General features: G+C 39.7%; 1 protein-coding gene across 2 annotated transcripts in view; it reads right to left on the minus strand.

Moving 5' to 3' along the window:
* Nucleotides 1-13,459, minus strand: part of cntn3a.2 (contactin 3a, tandem duplicate 2) — a 30,484-nt gene that overhangs the window by 6,031 nt on the left and 10,994 nt on the right. For both annotated transcript variants that reach the window (XM_020617664.1, XM_020617658.1), the window contains exons 9-19: nt 12,923-13,059; nt 11,534-11,663; nt 10,905-11,055; nt 10,460-10,587; nt 9,020-9,189; nt 7,532-7,649; nt 3,422-3,580; nt 2,485-2,634; nt 2,230-2,300; nt 1,337-1,571; nt 733-842 (exon numbers count right to left, since the gene is read on the minus strand). In XM_020617664.1, coding sequence (XP_020473320.1) covers nt 733-842; nt 1,337-1,571; nt 2,230-2,300; nt 2,485-2,634; nt 3,422-3,580; nt 7,532-7,649; nt 9,020-9,189; nt 10,460-10,587; nt 10,905-11,055; nt 11,534-11,663; nt 12,923-13,059 — 1,559 coding nt within the window. The remainder of the gene's footprint in view (nt 1-732; nt 843-1,336; nt 1,572-2,229; nt 2,301-2,484; nt 2,635-3,421; nt 3,581-7,531; nt 7,650-9,019; nt 9,190-10,459; nt 10,588-10,904; nt 11,056-11,533; nt 11,664-12,922; nt 13,060-13,459) is intronic.

Genomic DNA, 13,459 nt, shown 5'->3' on the forward strand with positions numbered 1-13,459 from the left:
AAAGTTACCAATCCAAAATAAGTCACTGCTTTCACTCTTAACCATTTCCCTGAAATGATCTCAAACCAACATTCATTCCCTACCTATCTACTTTTCTGTCATCACTATTCAGTGCTTGCTTAGGCAACTCAGATATGTAATAGTGCACAAACTTTCCTAGATGGAAATACTGAAACATATTTCATTTTAGTGAGCAAAAGAATAACAGAATGTTAAACCCTTTGATCGTCCTGATTATTCAGTCAGAAGTATGCAGATGAAGCAATCAGGCTGTTCCAGTTTTTGAAGGTGAAAAAAAAGCAACCAACCATTTTGGGCTTGAAATGTAATAGCTTAATATCCTATTTTATTTGAAGAACAATGACAAGATTAAAGATCGGTGTTGCTGCTGTGTTATCAATAACACTTCTTGCTACTCTGATATGTGGTATAATATCATAGCACAGACGATCATGAAGCTCTATATGATGATATTTCATAACTGGCAGCAACATGAAAAGACATGCGGACAAGCAGTTTTCTTTAGTTCTCTTGAAAACCCTCTGACATGTTTCTGTAGTGGCGGTACAAAGAACTGTATAATTTTGGCTGTAACAGTTGCCCAGCTGACAGCCATTTCCATGGCGACGCCGAGTTTGGAAGTGATGGCTTTGAGGTACAACAAGGGTGATGACAAGCATTTGAATTGTGTTGTGTGTGATTTCTATTTCAATTTAAAAGAGTAAAATGTACCTCATAGCCCAGAACTCTTTCAGGGGCGAATGAGAGAGCCTGCCAATTCACCTCAATCTCAGAGGCTGAGACACTTCTGGCCCAAACTCCCACTGGCATCCCACTTGGCTCTGAAATCAGACAACAGGAGACTGAGCGCCGCTGCCTTCGTCCAGCAGCACGGAGACAAGCACAACAAATCTCTCTGAGGTTTTACATTTATGGCTGTGCGGCATTCTTGTTGATCTCTACTTGGATGAATCATCACACACAGGTGCCGCTGGTAAACAGACCAAACACTACACTACAGATTGACCCCCTCTCAGCATGATGAGAGGTAGCATAGATCTATGTAAATGCCAACTGGTTTTCACTCAGGAATAGCTGGTCTACCAAGTGTGATATAGAGAGGCAATGTGCCTATTCTTACATCAATATATTCCTTTTTTCTTGGTTTTCTACATGTAAAAAGATTTCTGCAGGTTTATTTTCCTGCATATCTCTTTGTTTACTGAGCGCTTTCATCCCAGTATATGCAGCAAAACCACTTTTGTGATCTTTGTCCTTTTAAAAACCAGAAAAAGCTTTGTAGCTCTAAAAATCCCACTCACATTCATTAGCTTACCTATCTCTGCAGAGTAGATAGTGACTACGGGGCTGAAGGGACCCTGTCCTTTGCTGTTGTAAGTGCCAACCTTGACATGAAATGGAGAGAAGGGTGCAATGCTGTCGTTGCGGTACACATAACGCGATGCGCCGGGGGCGGACGTGGCCACATGAGTCCAGCTAACTTCTCCGAAGGCGCGGAAAGCAATGATGTAACCAAAGCTCTCACCATTCTGCAGTTCTTCGGGAACAGGCTGAGAGTGAAACACAAAACTATAGTGATATTAAAACATATACAAACCACTCATGTTCACCCCGTTGCTGGGCTGACACAATCACCACCTGCCTTTGTGGTGCCAAAAGAAGTGCATGACCTAAAAATTGCTTTTGTGACCCACCTGATGAAATGAAATGAGCGGTAAAATGTCATTAAAAAAAATCTGAGCTCATTACTGAATATCCGTGAAGCTTTTAATGTGAAAAGATATTTCTGCATTTAATGAAACGCAAACATTCAAATAATGAGATACTGCAGCTTTAGCCACCTAATGACTTCTTCAATATCTGCATTATTTTTCCACTCCCTGACAGGATGAGAAGCAAGATTTGAGCACTAGAGATCTGGCTGAACAACAGTCATTCACCACAGATCCAAGCACCATTAATGACAATAAAAGTCAGATTCAGTGTTCTGCTTGTGTATACATTGCTGCTGCCTTACATATAAAACTCTTTAAATAAGAAATTACAACAACTACAGTGCCAGACTTCAATGGACCCAAAATTTATGACCCCCACAGGCCAAACAGAGCAAGAGTTTTGATTTAGCGAGAAATATTAAGCACCTCACTCAAGAATTAATAAAAGACTAACTGCAAGCAAATGGACTGGAACATAACACTGATGACTTACCTCCCATGTGATGACCAGTTCAGATCTGCTGCCGCCTCCTCCACCCACGTCACCTGGCGCTGCATCAGGAACTATACAACATAGACCTTGTTCACACCTCCATAAGAAACACTTAGGGCTTTATAAAATAAACAAATAGTAGTACAGTCTTAAAGCTGCTGTGTTTTTTTGCAGATTGGTGTTTGAGATATTGGTATTCTCTGTCTGATCAGGATGAAGGATCTGGGGTGAAAAGATGAATGGCATTTACTGTACCTGCATCCTCTGTCCTGGTCTTAACGGACACAGGGCTGGGTTCTCCGACACCGACGCTGTTTTTGGCCAAAACCCGAAACTCATATTCCACCCAGGCATTGAGGTCCACCACAGTGGCTGTCAGTTTGCTCCCGTCAATGATCTCAGGGACTGGAAAAAACACACATAGTATATACATAAGCATAGAAATGATGAGAACTACGGAGTTGGACGATAATCATCTGTGGGTTCATCATTACAAATGACCCCTTTCCCATTACACCTTCTCTCCTGTATTAATACAAATACTGTATTGTATATTGATTATAGCAGCTGTAATGTGACTTTTTTCTCCTTCTTTCTTGTTTAATATGGATTGTAACTATCTACCATGTGTTATATTGTGACAATATCATTTTCCTGGTTTAAGTACTATGTTAATATGTGCTTTCTGTGAACATGAATTTTGTAGGACTTATCTTATAAAATTTTCCTGGGTGCCCTTTTAACATTAGGAGAGAGAAAACATAAATGTTGCTAGGGGTTTTTTCAGCTGCACAGTGCCCCTCTCAAGTACATTAATAAAAAAAAAAATCTATTACATTACATTAATTTGCAGATTTGTTTATTCAAAGAATTGTATTCAACAGTCATAAGAACAGGCACCAGATGTCATCCAAACAGTCTTGTCTTAAGCATTTTGGCTTTGACAGACCTGGGTGTAGAAGTAGCTAAAGTGGTTTAAATGGGATCATGTAAAAGCAGCAACATTGACCTCTAGTTGTCTTGAGTTTGACCCTGTATCCATCCCATGTCCAGAGCCTTGTAGCTGACCCTACACTGACCTCCTCGCTAAAGAGGGGATGAGTAATAAGAGAATTTCCCTGTGGGGATCCATGAATTATCTGAACAACATCACGTGCTATAAGATAAAAATTCATCTTTAAGTGCTGCCTACCCGTGTTCACCCTCTGCCACCCCACAGTAAAGGGAGTTCTGGTCTGGATGAGGTAATTGGTGATGGGGCTGCCGTTGTCTCTGCCGGGGTTCCAGGCCAGCTGGGCTGTGCTGTCTGTCACCTCCTCCACTGTCACCATGTCTGGTGGGCTGGGGGGGCCTGACTCAGTTACAGGAACAAATACTGTGAGGTACTTGCACAAGCAGAAGTACAGACAAGATTACAGAATGTGAATATACTGTATGAGCGTGTGAACATACGGGAAGAAAAACAGTACATCTATCTGCTAGAGATTGCTATGCTTAGTTGAAAGTCTTTAGATTTGAAAATCTACATTAGCAAAACAACTTTTACTCCATTTCTTTTATGGTTCTCCTGGGAGTGATACAGCAAACATGAGTAGAAGCAGGAAGTCAAATTAAAAAGTACAAGATGAAAACGAACCTCAAAGCCCAGAAGAACCTATTTTATAATTTTTTTCATTATCCCACCAACTAAGCAGTGTAATGTTTTACTTTATCCTCACCTACTGTGTCCTGTTCTATCGAATGCGTCGGCTCATCAGACATAATAGACCACCAGAGAGCGAGAGCTGTGAGACTGGCCGCAGAATAATAATGCCCCTGCTCATGCTCCGCAGCAGCTCTGAAGCGGTTTCTAATCTGATGCAAAATATTGTGATTATTAAAGTGTTAAATTATAATCCTAATAAACAATCAATTTGTAAGCATGATTCATGCAGTATGTATGTGAATGTCTGGACGAACATTCAGCTCAACAAGTAACTGCTGAACTAGAAGCTGTGAATGTGCTGGCGACATACATTTGGCATTAAAATCCCTGGCTTAGAGATATTGATCTCGGTGAAACTCATTAGCAGCTCTTGATTAAAAAAAACTTTAATTCACTGGCCTCATTAATACATATTAATGGACCACACAATCAAGGATCAATTCCTTAACCTCTTAATTATATTTCATTGGCTGAGGCGAGAGGGTGCTGAGAGTGTCTTGAGGGTGTTCAAATAATCTGTTATTAAAACGGACAGGCTGCCCTGGGTTTTTTATTGTACAAGACAAATCAGAAGGCAAATTAAAATCCAGCAGTATTATGAATACTCACAGACATGGTAATGTCATTTTCATCTGAACCGAATATTATGTGCAATTTGTAAGATACGCTGTCACACATATCAGAAGTGAGTCTAAATAATAGCATGTTGTAAAAGTGACAAAGTGGCAATAATAAAACACATAGTTGTGCAGTGCTATATTGACTGATGAGGTGTACTTCCCCACATATTGTCATCCAGGATGATGATGATAATACAGCTGTCAAACACAGCATGAGTGTTCACCAAGTGGTTTGAACGCTAATGACCGTGATGATGTCCGTATAACATGACCTTCTCCATAACCACCACCACCACCCAGTGGAGTGTTTGTTGGACATCATGGAGTGGCATCTAAAACCTTGTCCACTGCCATTTTAAAAAACAAGAACCCAAATGATCACTCAAAGAGTTTTTGTGGCAGGAACGATTATCATTGACCTTCAGCGCTGTGAAGAGCGGAGCGAAACAGGGTCAGGAACGGCACACTGTCAGTTACTGAGTGACTATCATGGGCTAATATTACATGATTGCAATAATGTGTCTATTGCCAGTAACACAAGTAGTTGCTATTACTGCAAGCAGGAACTGTATGTTTCCAAAGCGCAATCGTAGCGGCATAATTATTATATCTGTTAAATGAGTCCTGCATGACTCACATTGTTGTCTTACTATTAAAATAGCTTCTTTTTTTTATCATACATACATGCAGCCAATGAGGGAAGCGAGATTCTTCCTCTCTTTCTCACCTATCCCTCACAGTATAATGCAGGCATGCAGACAGTTATTGTTTTATCTGTCTACTTTGAGCTACGAATGGAAATTCTGTTTTTGGTGCTACCATCTTTTAAAAAAGACATTTTTGAAAATTCAATAGCAATATCTCTTTCTGTCTGACAGACAGAGAAGGCTCACTTTTTTCTGATAAGATGTGTTACTGATAGTAACTAATCACCCAATTCATCTAGTTTTTTAAAATTTTATTTTATTATTTAATTTTGTACATCTATTCTACTTCATTTAAGAGTCAAATAATATACTGTTTACTCCACAGTTTCTCTCTGACAGCTACAGGATACTGTAGTTACTTCACAGATTAAACTATAAAATATAACCTACAGTATAGTAGCTTATAAAATACATTACACAGGTGAAGAATAAGCCAGTAATTCGCAGAATGTTTGGTTTGGGACCCCTTACAAAAACAGTTGACACTGCTTGTCACATTGTCAGCAAAGATGGAAAACCAAATTTCTCAGATGTTTTCATATCATATATATAAATAGTTTGAGGCCCATAGAGGTCAAATTAGCCAACATTTTATTATACCATGATTTATTAGGGAAGATTAAATTTGAAAAATGTAAATTTGTTCAGCAGTTTTATCTTGTGACTCTTTTGAAGGGCCTGATCTCAAGGGAACCACAGGAAAAAATTAATTAACAGTTATTGGTCATTAAAACTAGCTACACCTCATCCAGCCACAAGTGTAAATGATACTTACAGTACACATCAGTATTACCAGTCTAATAATGTCACATACAATTATATATCTATCTCAGGTGCAACAAATACTTTTACTTTAGATTCTTTAAGTACATTTTCCTGATAATATGTCTGTACTTTTACTTAGGTAGGACATTGTATTCAGGGCTTCAACCTGTAATGGAGTATTTTTATAGTGGCATATTTGTTTGAAAGTGTTGCTGGACTGGAAAACAATATTCTAATCAACATGTGACCACTGTCAGCTGGTTAGACATCTGCAGTTATGATTAAGCAAAGCCCTTCTTCGCCCTCCATGACTGGTTTTCTCTCCAGCTTCAAGCTTTGCTGCCCAGAATTTGAAGGCAATTGATCCAAGCTATGATACATTCATGACAGCTGCCATGAGCATGAAGTGTAAATAATGCACAAACAGTCACAGACACGTTTCTCTCCAGTCAATACTAGGGCAATCCAGTTCCATGGCCTTGACATTGCTTATACTTAGAAACAGCCTTATTTGCACTTAGACCTCAGCTATTTGGAAAGGAGTGCTTATTAATGGCATTTAACTAGAAGATCTTCAACATGCCAGTCTGAATCACTGGTGGGTATCCTTACAAGATAAAGATATGGATCCAACCTTTTCAAATCTTGACACCAATCATCCCTCACCTCATCTGACATTTAACATATTTGTGTAGAGTCAATTTGCTGGGCTATTTGGCGTATTGACGAAAGCCAGAAACATCCCTCCTTTCACTCTGCCTGCAATACAACCCCGCCACACTCTGAAATATAAAACAAAAGTTGTTCTATTTTGTTCTGCCCGATGCAGCTCTCAACAACTGTGCCTCTCAGGAGATATACACTCTGCATGAATGAGCACAGATGGGCATCTAAACATTCCGCTGTCCAGTACATTGCAACAACATTGAAAATTGGACATTAAGAGGAGAGAGAAAAAACATCACATTCTAAAAAAAATTCATAGCTGATATTCCTATAATTTCATAGTCTTGTCAAGTTCTTTACTTCCACAAGAATCCCATGATGCAATATAAACAGAAAGCAAGCTTCCTTTATTGGATGTAATCAAGCAACCGCTACTACAAAACAAACAAGACATAAAAATTGTGAAGTCTGATGATATCCTGAATGATTTTCATGAGGATATGGGTATTTTGACTGCACCGCAATCACCGCCTGAAACAAAACCAATTCGAGTTTAAAAGCCTGAACATTATATGCCCCAAAAGTCAGCATTCACTATATTCTCAGTTAAGCATATCATGTCTTCAGATACAGCTCTGTTTGGGAATTCTTATAGGCTGCAGACATCTTTTAATGGAGCTGTTTTGTGGCTACACCTAATACCCACTTTACAGTTAGGTCTGGATTTTCAAATTTTTTTCTTTTTAAAAAGAGAAACCCAAAAAGAAATAACACATACAATCCTGACTGTGAGCCCTGTTTTAATTAGTGACTGCGGAGTAGGAAGGAGGTTTTTCTACCTTTCACAATCAATACAGCCACGGCTGACAGGCTCTCCACATCTGTGTCCACCACACAGATATATTTGCCGGCATGGTAAAGCTGAATATTCCTGATCATCAGATCTCCTGCTGTTCTCTGCCAAGGAGAGAAAAAAGCTTTATGTAGCATGAAAGATAACAGACCTTGTGATAGCTTATTAAAGAATGTAGTGTAGCATACATAAGGTGCGGTAAATAGCAAATCCTGCTGTTATTTAGCTAGGGCTTTGCAGGGACCTGCTTTTAGAATGATATTTACATCAAAGATATTTTACACACATCTCTTGACACTTCTCGTATCAAACCCCTAAAGGCAAACACGCCGAAAAAAATCTGAATATATCAGAGCCTGTTTTTCAGACCAAGCTGTTCGTGATGAGGTCAGATGAAAAGAATCAAGGCTAGAGAAGTCACAGAAATTGTATGCAGGAAACAGTCTTTGTGTCTGGCAAGGTCTTGGCTAGTTTACCTGCATTTTGCAGAGGTCATCACCATGACCTTTGAGACCTGTTACGAGGACCTACACAAATAAGCTATTACCACTGAGCTCAACAGGCAGTTTTTGCTTGATTGGAAAGGAAAAGGGGGCCCCTTCTAGATTCTCATCTGTGAGGGCACCCCTAAGCAGCAAATGGTAAATTAGCGGTGAAATCGTTCTCTTGGCACCAGCAGGGAAATGTGGTGGTGGCGCTAACATCGTTTAATTATGGAAATTAAATTCCTTGAAGCAGCAAAGTTAAGTTGATAATCTCTTTGGACTGGGGACATTCTAGCATTTCTGGGGAAGGAGTCTCTTTTCAGATAAGAAAATTGTCAGTCAAACACACACACACAGGAAGAATGGTTAATCTTGAATGATGTGAGCGTGGTGCGAAAGTGTTTTGTCATTTGGGGCTCTGCTATGCTTTCATTCCTTTAAAAGACACATCTAATGATGTGTATCCCCTTTCTGTTATGAGGAGCTGTGCAGCAGGCTATGTCAAAGTAGGATTTGAGAAGAATTCAAGAGTAGCCAAAGTATTAAAAAATAGATTACTTCACAAGGCTGAGCTCAAGTAGAAGTGTACTAAAAAAATGACAACCTGTCACAATGACTGAGCATCTAACCCATTACCTACATGATGGTTTTTATGTGGAAGCGTATTGTGACATACTGTAGCGACGGCCATGTTACTATTCACAGAAGTACAACTGGGAGCTTAGAGGGACTGAATAATCTAATAGCACTTCTTCTAAAGATTCCTAGGGCTTATGACGCCTCCAAGGAGACTTTGAGAGTTGCGAAAAGGATGGTATCACACCAACAGAGGCAAAACTAGCAACAGTAAATCTTTCCAAAAGATACCATGATGTCAAACCGCAAGCTGTCCCTTTTAACTAATGGCAGGGGTGAATTGAGACTAGATGGAAAGAGGTGCCAACTGCCCATTCACACGTTCTGAAGAAGTATGACTGCCGGTCACTCACCCCACCCACTAGCTCAAAGTGGCCGTCTCCCTTGGCGATGAGCTGTCCGTTGAAGGCCCAGGAAAAAGAAACGTCAAGGACAGGGTCACTGCCGACCTGACAGGGTAACACTATGCTCTCGCCCACAATGATCTCCATGTCCACTGGCCCCTGGATGATTCTGGTTGGATCTGCCCCACACAAAGCACATTATGAGAGGCAGACATTTCTGACAGGGTGGCGGAGACATTTCATTGCAAGGAGATGAGCAGTGCTTTGTTGATTTGCTGAAATACAGTCACACTAGTGACATGACACTAAGAGCATGTTCTCTAATACACTACGTCAAAGGCACTACAGTGTTATCTACATCAAGAAAGGTCTCACGAAAGCCTTAGAGGAATAACGTGATAACATGCAGCCCGCCACCACTAAAATGGTCTAATACTCTAGGCTGACACAGCTAGTATAATCTTCTGAAATCCTAATAGCAATTACAATACACTATGGATCAGATAAAACTTCATGTAATGGGCCGCTCTGTGCATTTGGAACAAAAACCAGGGAGACTGCTTCAAAGTCTGCTGTAGCAATAATTTGACTATGTCTGCTGTGCTTCAAAACACAATATAATGAATCTGCTGGAATCAAATAAGAAAGATACACCACAAAGGAAGACGATTTGTGCTCTCACATCTCACTTTAAGTAGACTGTCAAGGAAGAAAAAGAATGACACATAAAAAGTGTCCCCTCAGTTCCCAGGCTAGTAATAATCAATGTCTGGGTCATAGCCCTGTGTCACTGACTACATTACAGCCTTGAAAAATACTCCAATAATTAAAAAAAATAAATAAATAACTGGTTTAGTTTCAGTGGCATACAATAGCATTCAGCACGTTAATAAGAACCCTGGAGAAGACTCAACTATCACTCCACTGGAAATATGCTCAGCAATAATAGCATCTGTGACAACTCTTCACTAATGCTTTCATTGCTGCCACTCAGGGCATTTTCATTTGTCGCTGTAAAATGGTTCTTTCAACTGCTTTGAGGAAAACAGTGATTGAGTATTTCTCAAACATCTTCTAAGTGCAATACTGCAGCCACTGCACAATGCAGCTGGACAAAACAACTCAATAGAATGAAACTGAAAGACACAAGGTTTTTCAAGTTGGTGACATTATTACACACACTCAAATCAAATAAATTACATTTGAAATAGTGATCTAAAATGTTTTAAGGCTGCTATTTAATTATAAATTAAGACTTTATGTTTAGTCCCACAAGGATGCTTGCCAGAGTTTTGACACACTCCTTGGAGAGAAACCTAGAGTTTGTGTTTTCAACCCACGAGATATTGACTCAAGTCCTCGCAGTACAGTAGCTCTCTCCTGTGTTAATCCATACTGAGCCATAAATTCTGCTTACTAAGTGGAGCGCGATTTAACAGCTGCACTTACCAGTGACAAGGAGCCTTCCAGTTGTACTCGACATGCCAAATCTATTCCTAGCAAAGCACGTATAGCTGCCTGCATCAGACTTGCTCACGTTGGCAAGCCTCAGTGTTCCATCTGGAGAAAGTGTGATCCTATACAAACAAAGACAGCAGTTTACAAGCTAATTTCCAAGAGTCATTTTATAATTAGATAAACTGATAAGTCATTAGACAAACTCTGTCTACGTGTCAATAGTATATGTCAAGGCCCTACATGATTATGAGCATTTTGCACTTAAGTGGTTTGTGTATGTGCACTGAATATTGATCAGTTAGACCAAAGCTTTGATTGGGATAAATAACGGACCTGCTCTCATCTCACTTATACAAAAAAAAAATACTGACTGATTATATGCATACATCAACATCGATACTTGCACACTTGCAGCTCCTTTCAGTTCAGTCATTACCTGTCATTGGTGTGTATAGGCAGGTTTCCTTTCTTCCACAAAATGCTGGCGATAGGGTAGGCCTGCGGTTTACAGCCTAAAGCCACTGTTGTCCCTGCCTTTGCTTTGAGCAAAGCTCTGAGGACATTCCCTGTGAAGTCTGGAGGCGATGCTGATGGGAAACAATAAACTAGCATTAGTAAGCAAATCGCACAGGGCATGCTTAGGGTTGATCTGTGAAAATCCTAAAGTGACGGAGACAGATAATTTAATTTATTCTTAATGGTAATTAAATGATATAAAATTGAACCACTACTGAGGAGTTTTTCTACTATTTTCTATGTATAAAGGGATTTATATAGAAACTCCATCTGAGAATAAAATACATGATTTAAAAGGTTTTACTGTAAAAGATCATGTTTGACTTTAAATCCTGTGTCTATCCCTCCATCCTCACCACTGCATCAAAGTAAATCAGGATATCATGAAGGAAAAATATTTCTTAAATGTGTTTGACCCCACAAAACCATCCTCGCTGACCCCATTATCCGTTAATCCAGACAACCTTTAAGAATAACAGTAAGATGACCTTTAAGATTCCTTGGCAACAATGCTTTGATGATTTAAGGGAGAGATAAATGCCATCCTACCTAAAACCATTAGTTCAGCGGCGAAATATATGACACCATGTGTGTTCTCAGCCACACACTGGTACATGCCGGCGTCAGAGAGCGTCAGCGCTGACACTGACAGGATTCCATCCGCCACATGGATCCTGTCCTGTGAAGAAAAGCATGAAAGAAAGCAATTATCGCTGTAGAGTTAAAGACAATTTTTGCTTTACTCAGCGTGTTCTAGCAAAACACAATAGGCACTGGACTGGATGAGAGGCGTTGTCAGTAGGCATAAAGCAAACCAGGATTATCGTCCAGAGAATGAATCAGTCAAGAGCACTAAACAAATTTTCAAATATAACTGTGCTTTCTCTTACCACCATGTAAATTAGTCTTTATAGTTTGCTGGTCCTGTCTCTAGCTATTTTTAAGACTAATATCCTATTATAAAAATTGGGCTCATGAGGTTTGTGTCTGAATTTTTCCCATATACTGTATGCATCATCAAGCAATTTTGATGCATGATATACTCAGAATAGATATTAGAGGTGATACACATCAGGCTTTTGCATTAAAATCTTTGCATAATGCTGCAAACCCACTCAAATATCCATAAAACTAAGTCATTGTTTGTTTCGTCTGTGAAGTTTAAACTTTCACATTCATTCTCAATATCATTTTAATTAAAGTTTACACACGGTCACAACAGTATTCATGTCATAAGCCATATAGGCTATATCAGTTATATATATACAGTATATATATAAAACTGATATCCTGAAAAGTAACTGCTACATTATTGGCAAACATTCTAATCACTTTCTAAACCTGGCAATAGTGAAAATATTCATAAAATCAAATAAGAAAACGACATTTAAAAATGCTGTATTTGCGGCTTAATGCAAAAAATGTATGACTCACCCTGAGCATTATTAAATGTTACTAAGAAAGTAAATCTCAGCAGCATGTTAAAGTCAGCCAAGTTTCAGGCTATGGCTCTGAGACTACACAAAACGGCATGTATTTCTCTGGTGGTCTGGAGTAAAGTGTGCTGCTTTATACAGTATAACTCACAGTAGATTAAACTCATTGTCCCTAAATCTGGAGGAGCTTTAACATGCACCACGAATAATGAAAAACAGTCACTGAAATGGAGTAATCTCCCAGGGACTGCACTGATCCACTCTCTAAGACTGTGTAATCTGCCAAGGTAGAGCAGAAGAGGAGACAGTTACATCCACTTCTTATCACTGGCACACCTCAGTAAAATGTTTACACTCTCCTCTCATCTCACTCTGAATTGCACTTGGAAAACAGCAACGTGTCTGTTGCAAGCCTCTCAGAAATCATAGGATGAGCTGAAGCTAAAGATTAAGTCTTTAAAATGAAACACTGCCTGGTGGAAGAAGACAGGCAGTAATTTACCTCTGAGAGAAGCTGTTGGCCGTTCTTCAGCCACGTGTAGGAGGGTTTGGGCTTGCCATTGGCTCGGCACTCCCAGTCTAGTCTCTCCTCTATGGCCAGGGCCGTGTCCTTCATGGTCTGGATCCACTGAGGCTTGGCTGAGGGCACAGTGAATTATTAGGCAGAACCAGAAGGACACATTTTGAAAGCAGAATTATCTCATTAAATCTGCTGCATCCAGAAATGCTACAAAGAAAACATACAGCATGATAGCTCAAATACATCGGTGGAAATCATTAATTGTAGAATGGGTTTGTCTTTAAAGAGGCTGGAGGAAAGAAGAGTGAATGTAGGGTATCACTCAGTTTCATCACTTAAATGTGTCAGTTGCCCGTGGCAACTCAAGATTAGCACGAAACATTGCACCACGAAGCAGGAAGCATCTCATGGTGGGTGAAGTGCACCTGGCACCATGCCAACCTGTCACCTCTGTTCTCTGTATTATAAACATTCCGACCCCATCCGGCACACAACTCACATGTTACCTCTTACATATTT

Source organism: Monopterus albus, unplaced genomic scaffold (genome assembly GCF_001952655.1).
Source record: "Monopterus albus unplaced genomic scaffold, M_albus_1.0 scaffold6.1, whole genome shotgun sequence".
Lineage (NCBI taxonomy): Eukaryota > Metazoa > Chordata > Actinopteri > Synbranchiformes > Synbranchidae > Monopterus > Monopterus albus.